At 41.1% G+C, this 21,183-nt stretch overlaps 1 protein-coding gene across 1 annotated transcript in view; it reads right to left on the bottom strand.

The window, feature by feature from the left end:
* ATP10B (ATPase phospholipid transporting 10B (putative)) overlaps window positions 1–21,183 on the bottom strand; it is a 116,531-nt gene that overhangs the window by 85,938 nt on the left and 9,410 nt on the right. The window contains exon 3 of the mRNA XM_036845539.1: window positions 12,974–13,178. Within this exon, the coding sequence (XP_036701434.1) occupies window positions 12,974–13,178 (205 nt within the window). The remainder of the gene's footprint in view (window positions 1–12,973; window positions 13,179–21,183) is intronic.

Below are 21,183 nucleotides of genomic sequence, written 5' to 3'. Positions count from 1 at the left end.
GGGATCATCCAATATCTGCAAATCAATATGATGCACCATATTAACAAACTGAAGAATAAAAAATCATATGGCCATCTCAATAGATGCAGAAAAAGCTTCTGACAAAATTCAGCATCCATTTATGTAAAAAAAATAAACTCTCAACAAAGTGGGCATAGAGGGAATACGACATAATAAAACCCATGTAAGACAAACCTGCAACCGACATCATACTCAACAGTGAAAAGCTGAAAGCATTTCCTCTAACATCAAGAACTAGACAAGGATGCCAACTATTACCACTTTTATTCAACATAGTATTGGAAGACCTAGCTATAGCAATCAGACAAGAGAAAGAAATAAAAGGCACTGAAATAGGGAAGGAAGAAGTAAAAGGTCACTATTTGCAGATGACATGATACTACACATAGAAAATGCTAAAGACGCCAACAAAAAACTACTAGAACCCATCAATGAATTTGGTAAAGCTGCAGGATACAAAATTAATACATAGAAACCTGTTGCATTTCTATACACTAACAATGAACTATCAGAAAGAGAAATTAAGAAAACAATCCCATTTACATCTGCATCAAAAAGAATAAAATACCTAGGAATAAATCTACCCAAGGAGATTAAAGACCTGTATTTGGGAAACTGTAAGACACTGATAAAAGAAATTGAAGACAACACAAACAAATGGAAAGATATACCATTCTCATGGATTGGAAGAAATAATATTGTTAAAGTGACCGTACTACTCAGTGCAATCTATAGATTCAATGTAATCCCTATTAAAACACCAATGGTAAATTTTACAGAACTAGAACAAATAATTCTAAAATTTGATTAGAAGCACAAATGATGCAGAATAGCCAAAATAATGTTGAGAAAGAAGAACTGGAAGTATCACACACCCTGATTTCGAACTATACTACAAAGCTACAGTCATCAAAATAGTATGGTACTGGCATAAAAAATGACACATAGATCAATGGAACAGAATAGAGAGCCCAGAAATAAACCCATGCTTATATGGTCAATTAACCTATGACAAAGGAGGCAAGAATATACAATGGGGAAAGACACTCTCCTCAATAAATGGTGCTGGGAAAACTGGACAGCTACATGTGAAATAAACTGTACTACTTTCTCATACTACATACAAAAATAAACTCAAAATGGATTAAAGACTTAAATGTGAGACCTGAAACCATAAAACTCCTAGAAGAAAACATAGGTAATACATTCTTTAACATCAGTCTTAGTAATATTGTTTTGGATCTGGTTCCTCAGGCAAGGGAAACAAAAGCAAACTTCCAGTTACAAAATAAATGAGCCATGGGGATGAAATGTACAATATGGGGAATATAGTCAATAATAATGTAGTATCTTTGTATTGTGACAGATGGTAACTAGATTTGTGGTGATCATTTTGTAATGTATAGAAATATCGAATCACTATGTTGTGCACCAGAACTAACATAGTGTTGTAGGTCAATTATAGTTTAATACCAGCCAACCAATCAAACAAACTCATAGAAAAAGAGATCAGATTTATGGTTACCAGAGGCAGGAGGTGGGGGGAGGGGGAATTGGATGAAGGCAGTAAAAGGTACGAACTTCTAGTTACAAGATAAATAACTATTAGGTATGGAATGTACAACATGATTAACATTGCTGACATGAATTAACACTGCTGTATGTTATATATGAAAGTTGTTAAGAGAATAAGTCCTAAGAATCCTCATCACAAGGAAAAACATACTTTCTCATTTTCTTTTATTTTGTATCTATATGAGATGATGGATGATCACTAAACTCATTGTGGTAATCATTTCATGATGTATGTCAGTCACATCACTATACTCTACACCTTAAACTGAAACAGTGCTGTACGTCAATTATATCTCAATAAAACTCGAAGGAAAAGAAAAGCAAAACAAAAAAATAAAGAGCTAAGCACATTAAAAAAATAAAAAGAAAGATTCTGTTAATTGAAGAAAGAGAAATCAGCTAAACTCTTTCCTCCAACAGAGAATGCACTTATATACTGAGCTTTTATCATAAGCCGGTGATGTATGTGAAAAAGAAGAGTTGAACAAGGGATTGCTAAGCTTCTGCAAAGCTCTCAGAGTGTGTTTTTACACAACCCTCAGGTTAGACGACTAGGAGAGCCATCTCTACTCCACGCCAGGAGGAGGATGACAAAGCAGCATTAGTGAGTCATTTGTGGACTCTGCAAGGACTGGGGGTTACAGGGTACACAAACCACACCAACCGGGGCAGCTACACAGGAGATATACTGCGACCTTAGAAGAGTACTACTTAAAGTGGTTAAAAAAAATTTTTTTTTTAGCATACTAGTTTGGATAAATGGTAGAATTAAATGTTCTTCATGCCCCAGCTGCTGAGTCAGGTGACTGAGGTTTCCTCCCTGACATGCAAATTAACCCTGTGATTTCTGAGAATTCTATCTGAAAACTAATGACATTTACCAGCACTCGATAACCTTCCTGCTTTCTGGTCAGAGTTCTTTTCAAGATAACCTGCAACAGTGACTGGCAGATACTTTCCTCTCTGACTCCGGATGAGGAAATGGTCTGCGTGTGCAAGTACCTGGGTCTCCCTGCCTGCGCCAGTGATTCCCACAAAAGCACACAGAGCGGGCTGGAGGGCTGTGGGAGAAAAGGTCTATTTAAGGATTCCTTATAGTCTGTGTTCCCTTTTTTTTAAGTGGACAAATATTCTGATTTTTATTCAGGGCTAAGACTAAATTTAATCTTGAAATCTTCCCATGACATTTTTCCAACAAAAAGGCACGGGTTTGGCATGTGAAGCTAATACTGAAAAAAGAATGATTTCTTCTGTCATTCCTAAAAGGAATCAATTCATTATTTGCGGAATTGTTTGTTAACAATTGTCTGTTTAATTCCCTCTTAGAGCCTGTATCTCTCTTGTTTACACCTGGACCCCCAGAGCATGCTACAGCACTTGCCGTATAGAAGGCATTCAGTCAATATTTGGTGAATGAATGCATGAATGCATGATGCTGGAAATATGGGCAGCTGCCACCAGATGGGAAGTGGTGCCTTAAGGGAGTGTTGCAAAGACATTCTTTTCTGTACACATTTTTATTGCTGTGGATAACTGAGATGCAAGAAAATGACATGAGATCCAATGTTTTGTACCTCATGTTTTGGGCAAAAGAGGTGACAAAGAAGAGAGTATGAATTCCAGTTTGAGAAACTCTATATTCAGTTATTTCCGGAAGATATGATCATAATGTGTCACCCCTGTGATAACAACAACAGTGACAAATCCTAACACAGTGTCTGGCAACAGAAGGACCTCATCGGGTGCTGGTTGAGTAAATGAATTTATCGAATGAACTACAAAGAGGTATGTGCAGTGGTTGAGAGTGGCAAGAACGAAGTCTATGGGAGCACAAAGAAAGGAGGGATTCATCCCAGGTACCTGGTGCCTAGGCAGAGAAAGGGCAGACGGGAAAGGGCTTTTGGGGAAGAGGAAATGCCACTGGGAGCTATAGGAGAGAGGACATTGGACCCCCCTCCTTAAGCATAGATGACCTTGGTTGTACCTAAGTTAGGCTTATATAGCCCTGATGTGGAATAGATGCAGTGGATATTTATTGCTGTGCTGCTCAGTCCTCTCCTGCTTCACAGGCCAATTTCAACCATGAAGTTGAACTAGAGGATGCCAAGGACAGAATCCTTCCCCACTGGCCAGAGTGAATTGGTCTAGGGGTGGGCACATGATACCAGCCAGGTTAATCACTCCCTCTCCCTGGGATGCTTTTCAAGCTGGACAACAGGGAAGGTTCCCAGTTCCTTTTCAGGGGATGGGGCGTAAATGTAGTTTTATTGGTGCCAATTTTTCTTCTACATGAAAGAAACTGGTTTGAGAGATCGAAACCAAACATGGAGAGAAATGTAAACAAAGGAGATGGGGATTCTAGTGATGGATAGAAATTTCGGGTCCACATCACTCTGAGGCCCATCTCACCCTGTATCCTTCCAATAAGATTCCTTTTTGTCCACGCTACTTCGAACTGGAGTTCTGTCACCTGCAACCAAGAGTCCCGACTAATCCATATACTAGAGTGGTATGTCTCTCCTTTGAGATACCAAGTATTTTCCACATTGGCCTGAAATATCCACAATTATCCATAGTGTTTAAGACAGTGAAGGCCACTATTGCAACATAAATACGTTATCGTGGGGTATGGAGATAGTGGGAGGGAGAAAAACTTTAAGCTGTTAAAGATTTCATCTGTTAACACCTTAATGAGATTATATCTTTCACACAACCTGGCAGAGCTTCCTAATGCGGCCCTTAAGGGGTAAAAATGGAAAAAGAATGTTTAATAGAAGTGGGCAAACCGTTGGGAAGGGGGCATCCCATGTCTGTGTGTGTGTGTGTGCGCGTTCACCCATGCCCCAGCAGAACTCTGGAGGAGAGGGTCACCAAAAGGAAGTCAGAGGGCTATAAAAATAAAAATAACAGCTTTTTGTAGGGTTGTGTCCATCAGGGTCATACTAAGTATTATTGTATATTATTATAACTAAAACTTATAAAACTTCAGTATTTTCATACATATGAAGATTGTATTTATTTGAGAAATGGAAAATACATATAAAGGAATCTAAAATTTACTTTAGCAATGGGAGAAATAATCAGGTACATCAGAATTGAGTTCCAATTCTGTCTCCATACTATATTAGCTAGGTAATCCTTGACAAGATTCAATCTCTCTGAAATTAAGTTTTCTCATCTTGAAAATGTTGTTAATTCTACTTCTAACGGTGAGTGTCCAATATCGAGTGTCAAATATCAAAAGGGAGTTGTGTAGTACAGTGGTTAAGTACTTTGCCTGATGTGGGAGAAAGATTTACATATTTAATATTGATGAGGTTGAGTAATACCCTCTAGCCCTGAATTTGAATTGAAGTACCAGCATAATTCTTGATGTATTTAATCTTAAAAAAAAAAAGTCCTAGTTCTGTTCACTTAAATGGTCTAGAAACAATGATCAACCCAATAGCAAAAAGTACCTCTAGCATGTACTTACTATGATTTCTAAATGCCATTTTTCTATCGAAAGGGACTAGATTTATCAAAGACTACTGAGGTCATGGCAAAAGAACTTGGAAGCCAATTTGAAGAAGTTCCCACTGGCTAAAGATGGGATAGTCAATAAAGATAATAACTGCAATGATTTGACATACTAAAAAAGAAAAACTCATTGGTCAACTTTGGAGGTTGTTAGGGAATCAACTCATTGTTTTAAAACTGGTAAATAAAAAGGAAAGGAACAAACACTTATCCTGCCTTTATAGACGGTAGTGCACAGTAACCGAATACTTGATGAGGGGAAATTCCTCTTTATACATGAGTTAGAGTATCACCATTTTGCAAATCCCATTGAATTAATGGATCTAAACAATGATCATCAATGACTGCTTACACTGAAAAAAGACCATCAGACATTTTGTACCTCAAGATGGTAGCACACTTTATTTCCTATGATGTAATGTTGACATAAACATGCACACAAACACAAGTCTAACCTGAGTCTGATTTAGGCACTAGATCCAACCACCAATTGATAGAAATATAGTGGGTAGGAAAACATAAAAGGGAACCACAAGGAAACAACACAATCAGCAAAATCCAGACTATGGGAAATTTTACGGGACAAACAACTTGGTTTATTCAGCAGCAAAAACTAAATATGCAAGGGAAAAAAAAAAAGCTGAACAGGGAACCTACAGAGTAAAAGAGATTTAAGAAAGTAATCTTAGTATTTGGCCTTATTTTGATCCTTATTCAAACAAACCAGAAATATTGAACACTGACTTGAAAGTTGAGATCAAGGAATTATTGCCACTATTTTAGGCGTGACAAAGATAGAACGGTATTTTTAAAAAATCCTATTCTTGACAGATAGATAATGAAATATTTACAGATGAAATGTGGATATTGAAAAGACAGGCTTCAAAATAATTAACAGAGAAGAGGGTGGGGATCTAGATAAAACAAGATTGGTTATGAGCTGATTGTTGAAATTTGGTGATGAGTACATAAAAATTTATCATATTATTCTTACTTCTGTATATACTTGAAAATTCCCATAATGAAAAGTTAAAATAAAAGAACTATGCTTGGGTTTAAAGCTGAGCTCAGTCCTTTGCTAGCAGAGTTATTGAACTGTTCTTGCTTCATTTGTCAAATGGGGATAATCAAAGTGCCTGTCTCATAGGGTTTTTTAGAAGGAGTAGAAAGAAATAATAGGTATAAAACACTTAGAAGAGCTGCTTATGGCACACAGTATGTGCTCAACCAAGTTATCTATTGATAGCGTTGTTTATTATTATTATTATTGTATATTGTTACATAGATCTTATATTAAAAGATATAGAAAATGTGATCTCTGCTTAACATTTAAGCACTGGTCAAAAAGTAAAAAGACCAAGTATCATTCTTAAAGAAAATGTGTAACAGCCCACTAGGGGCAGTCAGTCGCATTATAAAATCCACCAGGAAAGAGGATTTTTCTCTGGTTCTCAGGGCAGACAAGTTGAATGGATAGGCAACGACCTTTTGTTTCATTCAAGATGCGTCATCACTGAACTGGGATGGTGATAGAAAATTCCCCACCCCACCTCAACTCCGTAGGTAAAGTGCTCCCCTGTCTAAATATGTTAAATCAGCACACACATTCACTGCGGACGATCCAGGTTACGATGGCTCTTTTTAGTTGAGCAAATGGCTTAAAAGCACTAACCATCAGTGGAATGCAAGCTAGTTAAAAGGCAGAGTCAATTAAGAATCTTTAACGTGGGCAATAAAACAGATAGGCACAATTATTACATTAATCAATGATGCTCTAGGTCAGTGCTTTCCAACTTCAATTGCACATGAATCACCTGGGGATCTCTTAAACTGCAGAGTCTGGTTTAGTTTGCGGCAGGGCCTGAAATTTTGCGTTTCTGACAAGCTTTCAGGTGATGCTGAAGAGGCTAGTCCGTGTCAACTTGGTGTCCCAAGTTCCTTGTCACTGGGAAATGATCTGACACACACTTCAGTAGGATTTGGGCTTCAATGGTTTGGATAAAAGATAACTAGGATAATTGCTTTGAAATACTAATTGGAAGAATTCATTTCTGATTCCTTGGCTTTGGTAAATGTTCCATCTACCAAAATAAATGGCACATACTTATTTTCAGGTGTTAAATATCTAGTGCCCATCTTGGAACCCCTTTAAAGAAGAGATTTTACTAAGTTGGGGGCGGTGGGAGAAGGATGGATTGGGAGTTTGGGATTAGCAGATGCAAACTATTATATATAGAATCGATAAACAACAAGGTCCTACTGTATAGCACAGGGAATTATATTCAATATTCTTTGATAAACCATAATGGAAAAGAATATAAAAAAAGAATGTATATATGTGTATAACTGACTCATTTTGCTGTACAGCATAAATTAACATAATATTGTAAATTAAGTATACTTCAATTAAAAAAATTTTTAAAAAAAGAAGAGACTTCAGGTGTCAAAAATGTCCCCAAAGAGAAAACTGTACAATTTAATTCTCTAATGAAGTCCTCTTGCCTGCTCGGCAGACCTCAGCATAATCCTAATTTTGGATTCCTTCCCTTTCTGTCCTTTTCCCAGCCATGGGATGTAGGAATAAATATTTCAAGAACAGGTCAATAATGTTGTGAATGCAAAGATGACCCATCATGATAAAAGTTCCAATTGAAAAAAAAAAACAAAAAACCCGAAACCTGACTTGGTCCAAGTTGCATTCTGGGAAATGGATTTTGAAACTAACTCTTTGGCAACCTCGAGAATGATGTGCTGTGTCACAGGGGAAAGATCCTTTTGAGAAGCTCTCTCATGTTTATAATTTCCCCTGAACCTAGACAGGAAAGGCAAGCACGAGCTGCCTAAGCCATGAGGATGGTCAGCCTCTCGGTCATTCCTCACCTGTTGTGATCACGTGTGTTCCACGCAATGTACATTAATGTGTTCAAGTTTCCATATGAAGGTGAAAAATTATTGTGCCCCAAATGGTTCTGAGGTTTAAGTTTGGAAAGCTCAGGGTTAAAGAAAGTTTAATTGGCCTCCTTCCTCTAGGTCTTCTCTGAGACCTTAAAATGTTCATGGACACTGGAACTTCCAGGAGGGGTCCACAGGACTCCAGCCTCCTAATCAGATTTGACCACAGACCTTGTTTTTTGAGAACTATCTCTTGAGATAAGGGTTTGGCAGACTCCACCTTCAGAAGTGCTGATCTAGGGGAGCTGTGACAAAGTTTGTCTTATTGACTTTGAATGAACAGAACACAGCAGTGAAAATGGTTGTGGGTATATGGTGTGGGGTTGGGAGTTTCTAGAAATCTCTGAGTTTAGTAAAAACCCCCTTTTGGCAAAATAAAAGTCTCATAGCCAATAGGAATAACAAGCTAAAAAAAGTCATTAATACTCATTAAGATATTAAATTTAGAAACAAACCACATTTGCAGGTGTTCAAAATCTTCTCTGAGACAAGTGGTGAATTTTGCCTTTTCTGTACCTTAGGGTTTTCATCTGTCTAATGGAGTAGTGATGTCCCCCTCACAGGATGGTCATGAGGACAAAGGACAACATGGGCAAAACATGTAAGACTCCTGTAGATGGTGGCTTTATTCCCATTATTATGATGAGTGTTTTCTGGAAGTAACACTTTCCCGTTATTATATAGGTTTTTGATGAACTAGTGGTAGGTTCATATTAAGATCATCTGGGAGAACATTTTAAAAATATGCATGCCCAGACCACTACTCAGTCCCCATGAATCATAATTTGGTGATAATAATGGGGAAGGATGCATGTATATATGAAAAATTTTCTCCCTGTGATGGTTATGATACATCCAAAACACCTTCACTGCATTTAAGGCAAATTTCTAAATTGTGATCCCACCTCTCCTGTAGTAGTCCTGGGATATGGTCCTTGGAATAAAAGGTTTCTGTGGTTAAATAATTAGAAATATTATATACTAGTACCTATCTCCCCCTCCCTCCCCCTTTATTAAAGTATCTGAGAAGTTCTGCAGTACACACTACTGGAAAACTTGTAATCTATTGCCTTCTGATCTTATTTGACAGTGCAACATGTATTTTTCTTGCAACTCTCATCAACATCTTTGTTCAACACATTTGAGAAATATTATATAGAGAGTTAGAAGAGAATTCTATCCATATTCAGAAAGCTTTTTGCACTGAAGACATAAGGGAGAAGCAAGATAGCACAGAGCAGCTAAAATTCCTCCCCGCCAGGGAGCTGGCTAGGCCTGCTTTTATTCTTCCTGCTGCTTGTTACTTACATGTGGAAAGAATATTGAAAATGATAAATGTGTGCTTTCAAGTAAGCAATTCTGGGTAAACTCTGGGTGAGAGTCAAAGGACCAGGGAGATGAGCTACTGCAAACCTTAAGAGCTGAGACTGGACAAACTTGGCTTTGAATCCTGGTTCCAACACTTCCTAGCTTAGTGACCTTGGGCAAGTTACTTCACGTTTCTGTGCCTCACTTACCTTATATGTATAAGGGCTTTAAAAAAGTGCATTATTATTAGTACTATTTATCCCTGTTCTTATAGAAGTGGAAAAGCACACTTAAGTAAAGTGAGGGGGAGAATCAAGAACTGAAATAGAATAGAGAATTCTGGAAACTTTCAAGATCAAATAAATCTTATTCCTTTACAAGTGAATTTATTTATTTATTTATTTTGGGTAAATCATTACACCAAGTACCCTACGAGAATTCAGGGTTAGAGTTTGAGAGATGCGATTAACTTGAATTGGCTGGTTTATAGCAGTGGAGCGTGAATGACCCTTTCATCCAGTTCTTCATTCTAGTCAAATCCCAAACTATCAGAATAATTAATATACAAGAAACAGCTTGGGAGCCGCTGCCAATGGCAAAAAAGAGAAAGGACTGGGTGAACCTCAACAGCGCCGAAATAACTGCCTGAGAAAGAGAGTAAAGGACTCAGAGTTGTGGTGAGGATGTTGGGGTGGGCGGGCTGAGGGGGAGATTTACAAACACACACACGTTTTGCTGCTCCCAGAACTTAAAAAAAAAAAAAACAAAAAAACCCCAAAACCGGGGCTTCCCTGGTGGCGCAATGGTTAAGAATCTGCCTGCCAATGCAGGGGACACGGGTTCGAGCCCTGGTCCGGGAAGATCCCACGTGCCGTGAAGCAGCTAAGCCCATGCGCCACAACTACTGAGCCTGCGCTCTACAGCCCACAAGCCACAACTACTGAAGCCCGCGCGCCGCAACTACGGAGCCCGCGAGCCACAACTACCGAGCCCGCGAGCCACAACTACTGAGCCCGCGTGCCACAACTGCTGAGCCCACGAGCCACAACTACTGAGCCTGCGAGCCACAACTGAGCCTGCGTGCCACAACTACTGAAGCTCAAGCACCTAGAGCCTGTGCTCCACAACAAGAGAAGCCACCGCAATGAGAAGCCCGCGCACCACAACGAAGGGTAGCCCCCACTCACCGCAGCTAGAGAAAGCCCGCGTGCAGCAACGAAGACCCAACACAGCCAAAAATAAATAAATAAATTAAAACAACAACAACAAAAACCAAAACCCGATAGAATAGAATAGAAAGTTTCAGAGTCCTTTGCACGTAGTATGACTGAGGCAGCAGTTTTACACACTCACACACATACCCACATGTGCATGTGGATTGGTGTGTGTGTGCAATATGTATTTCTTATTGTGAGTTATGGTTAAAAAAGCTTGAAAACCTTTGCTCTAGAGGGCAGCCCACAGGGCCCTGAGCCAAGAAATAGATTGTTATTTTGTATCTAGAATGACTTTGGGAGCTTACCCAGATCCCGGCCTACATTCTTGTAAACACTGGGATGACTGGGTGAGTGTGACAAGGACAAGCAAAGGAGAGAAAACTCAGACGCCAAGCCCCAGGGCAGTGATTGACTCAATAGAGCCTGGGCACCGATGGGAGGACTGAGCCACTATCACAACCACAAAGCAAGATGACGGCATGGTGGTCATGGTGGTTTCCATTCCCATTGTAGGAACTGTAGCTGAGGTAGCAGCAATAGACCATTTACTGTGTATCTACAATGCAGCAAACCCTCTATTTTGTTCTTTACTTTCCTTATCTCATTTGAATCACACAGCAAAACTTTGGGAGAGCTATTATTATTATTCCCATTGTAAGGATGAGAGAACAGAGTTCAATCATAGAAAAGCGGTTTTATGAGAACTGTTCATCTGGGGCTTTGAGAGAGGCAAAGTGAGGTATGATGAGTGGCCGTCTCTTGAGAAGTTTCTGTCTAGATAACGAAACGTTAGCTCATGAGCATCTCTGAGGAATGAACCACTTGCCTTCCTTCTTCTAAATCCCCTGATTCATCCATTTCCTCCCCAGCCACAGGCTGTCAGGATGAAGAGGAGTGATAGAATGTTATGCTTTTCCATGCACAGAGAAAGGTACCAGATGGGAAATCAACCCTTTCAAGGGGAATTTTAATTGAAAACTGGAATATCACACCCAGTTTCGATCAGTCAACACATATTGCCTATGAACGCCATTGATATTTACTGCCAACTATTTACTGGCCTCTTCTTATGCGCCTAGCTTCATGCTAAGTAATTCATGTACATATTATTTTATAATCGAGCAGGACCTTATGGGGCCTTTTTGGGGCTGACCTCTCCCCCATATTCCCTGCTTTAGTTCCTTTCTGAAGTACCTAGATAATAGTATCTGATGCACATTTCCTGAGTTGTTTTACAGACATGAAAACCCCCCATCAAACGGAAAATGTTAATTACTTGATGACCATGAGCACACAGCCCCAAGACCTACTGGCGCCTGTGGATTGATAACCCCTGTGACACCGTCCTGTTCCCCTACCATCAACCAATCAGAGAATTGGGCACGAGGAGACCACATACCCTGCGACCCCCCTCCCTTAGCTGGCCTTTAAAAATGTTTTCCTGAAACCCATCAGGGAGTTCAGTCTTTTTGAGCACTAGCTGTCCCAGACTATTTGTATGGAGCCTTACAATAAATGCTGCGTTTTCCTTCACTACGACCCAGTGTCAGTACATTGGCTTTACTGCACGTGGGCAAGCAGAACCAAGTTTGGCTCAGTAACAATTCACTCTTCAGAAACACCCTATGGAGAGGGTACTATTTTTTGTGCCCATTTTCCAGATGAGGGAATGAAGGTGTGAGAGGGTAATAACTTGCCTTAGGTGAGACAGCTGATAAATGGTGGAGTTGAGCTTTGAGTTCAGCTCTGCCAGACTCTAGAGCCTGGGCTCTTAACCACCAAACAATCATGATTCCTCCATGATATCCAAGGTATCACACACATAAAGTGGGGATTAAATTAAAATGTTGATGATCACTCCCTGTCCTTAAAGAGGTTTCAGTACTGTTGAGAAGGTAAGACCTACACAAATGGAAAAATAGTTAATGATACCTTGCTGCTTTTATGCTGCAGTCAAAGGAGTACTAGAAAAAATTCATGGAGGGAGAAATTGCTGAAGCTGACCTGGGCAGGATGAGCCAGGATTGGATAAGCACAGAAAAATGGGTTGGTCTCAAGAGTAATTGAGCAGATACTAGACTCATCTAGTTTAGAGCAGAGAGCACAGTTTCTTCAGTTGAATGGAGGGGGTCCCCATGTAAGGACTCTGAGGCCTTCAGCAAGTTATTTACCTTTCCCAAGCCTCAGTTTCCCCATCTGTGAGACGGGGATGATATCCATCTCAGAGAGTTGGTGGGAAGATTAAGTGTACCTAAGTGCCTGGGAAAAGGAGGCAACTACTACCTTCTCCTTCACACACCAGATTAAATCCAGTTTCCCAGTAGAGCTGGCTGGCATCTTCCCTTTGCCATTCCAGTTGAAGACCTTAGAAAGAGCCCTACCTGCTCTGTGAAGCCCTTTACAACACGCCTCTGTTTGAGGTTTGTCTCTCCATCCAAGTTGGAGGTTTCCAGGTGACAGATCCCACTGGGGTCCGAGGAGAAGAGGAGGAGCATGTCGGCCGGGATGATCTCATTGCACTGCACTTGGACGAAGTCCCCCACTCGCACATCCTTCCAGCACTTCTGCGTGTAGCTCTGCTCTTTTCTGGGGTTGGAGAAAGACAGGGGTCAGAGTGAATGTTAAAGTTCTCCAGAACATGAATGAGTGAATGGAAAAGGTCCCGCCTGCACCTAATATCCTCCAGTCAGCCTGTCACAGGACTGCTCTGTATTCTACCTTGCCCCAAATGACCACTATCGTCATCTCTAGAAAAGCTAAGCATGATCTATAGAATCCCACTAGCAAAGGTCCCTCCTTATGACCACGTAGACTTTTGATGGACTGTCGGCTATTGACTGATTGATGTGCTCAGCCCTTGCTTCCTAGCAGGAGAAAAAATTTAAAGGAGAAGGTGATTATACAGTCATATTAACATAGCATTCTTAATATACATCACTTCCTAGAATACCCAGTTATCGCCGTAGAAAGCAGGGTCACAAAAGAATGGAGTATAGGAAAGACTGCTTCTGGTTATGGGTGGAGAGCGGCAGTGGGAAAGGTGAGAATATAGACCATTGTCTAGGAAGATCTAGAGCGGTGCTGAAACAGGAAGCAGGGGATTAGGAAGATGGCACCAGGAACTTTGATAGGATGGGCCCCACAGTCATCACAGGATCAGAGGGCTAAAGAAATCTGAGAAAATGATGTACTTTCTCTTCCTATCCAATTTATCAAGCGCAGGTAATAACAGGGGCAGCAACAATTGTGAATTTAACATTTCTACCCTGCCAAGCACTACGGTGAATTAATACTTCATTTACTTGCATAATAACTCACTGGAGGAGATGTTATACCCATTTCATAATGAGGAACTTGAGGGTTCAAAAGAAATTTCCCAAGGCCTTACAAAAACAGAGCTGGACCCTGAGTCTGGGTCCAACTTGACACCAAACCCAGTTTTCACCGCTTGAATATCCTACCTCCTGGAAATCATTCCCCTCTTTCCTCTCCAACGGAATGGCAGCAACAGCTTTTACAGCCCCGGCAGAAGGACTCGCTACTCCCCAGGGCAATACATTCCGTTTCCAAGAGCCCTCATTTTACGAAATTCTTCCTTCTGATTAGCCAAATATTGAACTAATTCTGCTCTCCCAGGCAATCTGATTTACTCCATCTTCTACCATTAAAAAAATATATGTATATATTTTTAATGAATTTATTTTATTTAATTTTTGGCTGCGTTGGGTCTTCGTTGCCGCACGTGGGCTTTTCTCTGGTTGCGGCGAATGAGGGCTACTCTTCGTTGCGGTGCGCGGGCTTCTCATTGCGGTGGCTTCTCTTGTTGCGGAGCACAGGCCCCAGGCATGGGGGCTTCAGTAGTTGTGGCTCGTGGGCTCTAGCACAGGCTCAGTAGCCGTGGCGCACGGGCTTAGTTGCTTCCAGGCATGTGGGATCTTCCCGGACCAGGGCTCGAACCCGTGTCCCCTGCATTGGCAGGCGGATTCTTAATCACTGCGCCACACAGGGAAGCCCTGAAAAAATACTTTAAAGTATTCATCAGGTGTCTTCCGAAGCCTTTTGGACTTGCCAAGTCAAATTTAACTTTCCAAGTGCCCTCAATTATTCTGTGTGACACAGTTTCAAGATCTGTCTTAGAGGTGAGGGCTCTTCTGACTAAGGCTGTGTCTGGAAATGTTCCTCTTTAAATGTGGGATCTGGGACCAAACCAATATTCCACATGTGGTCTTTTAGACTAAGTCCAGCTGGCTTGCGGCTGGATGCTTCTGAGCCCAGCCAGGCCTGAAGAAGCAGGCTCTCTTTTGCTATTTTTCTCCACTGATGCTGAGCCTCTCTGGGCACGTTACTGCTTCTGTTTCTGTGGGAATCTGAGCTGCCCTGGGCATGACAAGACCACTCTTCCACAGAGAAAGAGACGTGACTGGAATTTCACTTTTCTCCTCCGAGTTCGTAAAAGTCCTTGAGGAGGATAAGGGTTTGCCGCCTTTCTCCTTTCTTTGGGGGCCCTCTAGAGAACCCCAAGCAAGCCCTCCTAAGACCCCATTTTCCTTGTCAAAAAAGATCCTTGCAAAGGACTCCCCCAGTTTCCTGAAATAGATGCACATCCATCTGGAAGACTTTTGGAAGGCCAACCAAGGGAAGATCTGATCAGAGTCTATAAAATAATCAGGGATTACAATCAGGGAGCAGTCTTGTAACTCTAAAGACCCACAGAGTTCTGTGGAAGTGCCCATGCTCTAGGGAGCCCAGTGCAGCGGCCACTGGTTAACCGTGGGCAGTATCACCCAAACGGGGACCACTTCTGAACATTTTGGGGGCAGTGCATCTGTAGCATTTTAATAATAATAATTCTTTTAATGGAAAAAGGATGTAACAGGTTTCTAAGCACTTTTTCATTCCATCATCTTATTTTAGAGCAGCTTATCATCTGCTCTACCTTATTTTTTTTACCATGAAAAATAGAGACAGTCCCCCCAGATCTGTTTCTCACTGCCATTTCAGAAAAACATTTATCTGTTGATTCAGGGAAGAATTTTTTTTTCTTCAGAGCAGCCTTGGGAACACCTGTTAAATGTCCAAATATAAAGCTACTTAAAGAAATTGGAATGGCAGATACTCTCCATTGGAAAAGGAATCTTGTATGGTGAAGGAGGGAGGCTTTCTCTATTGTTTTTTTTTTTTTCCTTTTTGAGAGGGCACTTAAAAAAAAAGGATCCTTGAATATTACAGCAAAATTGCTCCCAGGAATAAATGATTGTCACTCAACTTGTCTTTACTCTTCTCCCCTTTGACTTCTGTCCTATTGGGGATGGCTCACCATTGGCTGCTTGCTGTAATCTCAGCATTCTGCCCGGTATTGAGATTGTGATTTAATGAGAACATCTTTGACTCTGAGCAATATCCTGACTGCCAACACTTCCAGAGCACACTGGTTCAAACCAGAAGGTTTGCAAAAGCTAGTTGGGAACGCTACATACATAGACATACCGAAGGCAAGGCCATGCACCTCCACCCGTGAACACTGAAATTCATTCTTCTTCCTTCTAATAAAGGGCTCCACTGCATATTATGGGATGTGAGTTATTAATGGGATGGAAGATGGATGTTATGCAGATGAACTTATGAAATATATGTGTGTGTATGTGTGTGTGTATATATGTATATATATTTATGAGCAGTCACTTCTGTGAGTTTGGCTGGAGTGCTGTCTTGTCAATTCCCATCATGATGATAGGTATCGCAAGGTCAATGGAACCACACAAGAAGCTGTAAGTCAGACTGGTCTCTGTTTTCTTTCTATTATTCTTTGGGTCCCTGGGAGGTCCTGTCCAGTACTGCTGTCCTGTTAATAATCGTCTGTCTTTCCTTTAGATGTAATCTTCTCTTCCTTAGGATGACATGCAGTGGTGAAGGGACACTCTCCGTCCCTGTTGTAGGCTTTCCCTCCCCAAAACAGAGATTGCCTATCTCTGGTTCGTGCTGCTCAGAGGCACATATGCTGCCAGGCACACATCTTGTCGTGTGTGTCCAGGAGCACGGAAGCTATGGGAACAACATGATTTTTGGGGTGTTCAAAATTTTTTTGGAGGGGGGGACATAATTTAGTAATTTAGCTGGTACAAAATTTGAAGAATTATATATTTATATTGACCCAAATGTAGTAGTATTATAGCATCAGAGTCAGATTTTATAGGAATTTTGGGATAAGAAAAAGTGACATCGGGGACATTTCCTTCTTGCACTGGGTTATTCTGTGCTGGTTTCCTGGTCCTCTGGGGGCCCACTTTGTCTCCTCAGCTATGGAAAAGGCAAGGGTGCATAGCCCCAGGGTTGAGGCGTCCAGCCCGAGGAGGTGATGAATGGCTGAATCCAGCTGAGGCAGAAAAGCGGCGTGCTTCTGCATTGAGGGACGCCCAGATGTGGCCACAGCTGGCTGGGAGTCACCTTCGGGAGTCATTCCCTGGCTAATCCAGCCCGTTCGGAACAGCTGCCCCGGGGGGACACATCCACACACTCCTGGTCATTTCCCTGCTCAGTGAGTCCACACCTGGGAACTGATTGCTATTTTAGTTTTGTGGCATGTTCACTGCTGCTTAAAAATAAGACAAATCGACGTGGCTGGGGAGGAAGACTCCATCTGGCAGATTCTGCCTTGGGGAGAAATTAAGTGGTGCAGTGCTAAATGGCTTTCTGAGAGGAGGTAGGGCTTATTAAGAGGTAAATAAACAGCGAGAGAGGTTTATAACCAACTGGATCCTGTGGGGAAGCAGGTGAAAGGGGGGGGAATGGAGGAGGAGAAGGTGCTTAAGCTCCCATTTCTCAAGTACTATGTGGGTTTTGTAAAACGGGTTTCAAGGAACTAGAGAAGAGGGGATTTATCAGAAAGCTTAGCTGTCTGTGGGCTTTCCCATTCAGTGTAGGATGATGAGCTGACCTGGGCCGTCCTTCAGGAAGCGGGAATGTCAGGCCCAGGATGGTCAGTATCGCTACCCCAGGGTGAAAGGGGAAGCCAGGGAGAGTGAGTGCAGTCTAGGGATAAAGAGTGGGTTTGAATCTCAGCTTCACCGCTTACTACCTGTGTGACTTGGGGAAGTTACTTAATCTTTCAGAGACTCTATTTCTTCAGTTGAAGGTAATAAGTGTATTTGCCTCAGAGGGTTATTGGAAGGATTAGTGACATGACCCATGTAAGGGACTGAGTTCTTGGTTTTGCACTTAGTAAGTACTTAATGAATACAAACTTCTTTTATGATGTTGATGACAATGATTGTTAATGTTATGGTGAGGGCTAACCACCACCGCCAGCCCCAGCATTTTCTTCTTCATGCTATTGGGATGTCCGCTTTATGTCTGTGATTACATTTCATGAATTGCGCTCAGGCACATAATGTGCAAACACAAGGAACTTAAAAAATCCAAACATTTTCCCCAAGTCCAGAAAAGAAGGACCCAAATTCAGCCTACTGAAGACTAAGGGCTCTAGATGCTGGCTACTGGGCAAACTCCCAGAAAAATATATCCTTAAAATCAGGGCTGCCCAGCAAGTTCTTTGTGGATGTTGACAAACTAGTTCTAAAGTTTATATAAAGAGGCAAAAGACCCACACTAGCCAACTCGGTATTGGAGAGGATTGACACTACCTATCCTCGAGACTTACTATAAAGTTATGGTAATCAAGACAGTGCGGTATTGGCAAAAGAATAAACAAATAGATCAATGGAACAGAATAGATAGCCCAGAAATAGATTCACATAATTATAGCCAACTGACTTTTGTCAAAGGAACAAAGGCAATACAACCGAGCAAAGATAATCTTTTCAACAAATGGATATCCACATGCCAAAAAAAAAAAAAGAAAAAAAAAAAAAGAAGAATCCAGACACAGACCTTACACCCTGACAAAAATTAACTCAGAATGCATCACAGACCTAAATGTAAAATGCAGAACTATAAAACTCCTAGAAGATAACATAGCAGACAATCTAGATGACCTTGGGAATGGCGATGAATTTTTAGGTAAACACCATAGGCACTATTCATGAAAGAAGTAGCTGAGAAGCTGGACTTCATTACAATTAAAAACTTCTGTTCTGTGAAAGACAATGGTAAGAGAATGAGAAGACAAGCCACCATCTGGGAGAAAATATGTGTTTTGCAAATTAAAAATGGATAAAATATCTGAATAGATATCTCACCAAAGAAGATATACAGATGTCAAATAAGCATGAAAAGAGCTCCACATCACATGTCATCAGAGAAATGCAAATTAAAATGAGATACCACCAAATACCTATTTGAATGCCCCGAATCTTGAACACTAATGCCACCAATTGCTGGTGAGGAGGTAGAGCAAGAGGTACTCTCGCACACTGTTGGTAGGAATGCACAATGGTACAGCCACTTTGAAAGACAATTTGGTGGTTTCTTATAAAACTAAACGTATTCTTACTATACGATCCAGCAGTCATGTATCCTATTTACCTAAACGAGTTGAAAACTTATGCCATGCAAAAACCCATATGTGTATGTTTATGGCAGCTTTATCCATAATTTCCAAAACTTGGAAGCATCCAGATGTCCTTCAGTAGGTGAATGAATGAACTATTGTACATGCAGACAATGAAATATTATTCATAGCTAAAAAGAAGTGAGCTATCAAGCCATGATAAGACATGGAGGGAACTTACATGCACATGGCTAAGTGAAAGAAGCCAATGTGAAAAGGCTACACACTGTATGATTTCAACTGTAAGACATTCTGGAAAAGGCAAAACTATGGAGACAGTAAAAATATCAGTGATTGCCAGGGGTTGGGAGGTGGGTAGGGATGAACAGATGGAGCCCAGAGGATATTCAGGGAAGTGAAACTACTGTGTATGATACTGTAATGGTGGATACAGGTTGTTATACATTTGACCAAACCCATAGAATGTATAATACCTAGAGTGAGCCATCTGGTAAACTATGGACTTTGGGTGACTATGATGTCTCAATGTTGGTTCATTAATTTCAACAAACGGACCACTTTGGTGAGGGATGTTAATAATGGGGGAAGTTGTGCATGTGTGAGGGCAGAGGGTATACGGGAAATCTCTATACCTTCCCCTCAGTTTTACTGTGAACCAAAAACTGCTGTAAAAAAATAAAGTCTTAATAAAAAAAAAAATCAAGGCTGGAGGAAATTTGATAAATCTCCAATTTGGGTGAGGAAACTGACCTGGCCAAGGTGTATAGCAATGAAGCTTGGGTTGGAACCTCTATTCTTTCCATGGCTCCAAGAAGAGTCAAGTGTCCTGTAGCTGGTTCAGGAATACTTGAAATGCCCAACTGTCTTTGTCTTGACAGAGGTGTGCTCACGTAGAGACGATATTGTGGGGTGGTTAAAAGCTCTGGAGTCACGTGAGCCTGACTAAAACCCAGAACTACTTCTTACATACAAGGTAGTGTGACCTTGAACCCACTACTTGACTAGATGACCCTCAATTTATTCATCTATCAAATGGACAAATAAAATCTATTCTACAGACTAAAGTGAGAGTTCAATAAGATAATACATGAAATGACCTTAGAGCAAATGGCATTTACTGCTGCTATTATTATCATTACGGTTATTATTAGCTTGGAGCAAACAGGGTCACTGCTGTGGTGACAGGAGAACAGAATCTGTGTGGTTGTCTATTTTCATGAGCTGTCGTGAATGAGGGGTGGGGCTTTGTGGTTGGAGGAGGAGCCTAGCAAGGGGGAAGGAACTGAAAAGGGAGGAAGGTTTCCTGTGGCTTCTGTCCTGACCTGGTCCCACAAAATGGAAATGGAACAGCAGTTAAAGGTTTAGCGTTAAGTTAAAGTTACGCTAAAGACAGCGTGGGCCTGGGGCAGAGGGCAGTGAGTGCAGCTGTGTCCCCGCACCCGCCTGTTTGCTACAGACCACGATGACGGGGGCTTTAGACTCAGGGAAGCTCCAGAAAGAAACAGCTGAGGCCAGAGGAGTGGGTAGGAGACCCGGACCCTTGGCTTGGATGGAAATATTGGGGGACATGAACATATTAACTATACCTGAGGATGCCCAGATATATCTGGGGAGGCCTGAGTATTAGGGCGGGAAGAATGAAGACCCAAATCAGCAGCTTGTGGCATCTGTATTTATGTGAATTCATTAACACCCAGAGGCCTAACTGTTTCATGTGTCTTCTATTTTCAACCATGTAATAAGCTTGCTGAGAGCTGGGATGACCCTGGGTCTGATATGTCCGTACCTACATGGAGTCTGGTGTGGTGTCTAGCACACACGGGAGTGTTCAGTAAATATTCAGTAATTGATTCCTTGTAGATTTGTCTTGAACATGAGGCAGTAGAGGAGAAGCTTTTCCTAATCTTAAGTCATCTTGACATCTATCTCTTTTTGTTATGGACGCACTAACGGAGACTTCCAAAAATGATATCATAATAATATAATATGATGTATGATATGATGAGATGATATAATATAATGTATTTAATGTAATGTAATACAATAAACTTATTTGTATTAAGTGCCTATAATGAGCCCAGCACTTAACCAACGTTACCATTTAGCTGCCTAATAATGACACAA

Source organism: Balaenoptera musculus, chromosome 3 (genome assembly GCF_009873245.2).
Source record: "Balaenoptera musculus isolate JJ_BM4_2016_0621 chromosome 3, mBalMus1.pri.v3, whole genome shotgun sequence".
Lineage (NCBI taxonomy): Eukaryota > Metazoa > Chordata > Mammalia > Artiodactyla > Balaenopteridae > Balaenoptera > Balaenoptera musculus.
This window is presented reverse-complemented; position numbering and strand designations above follow the sequence as displayed.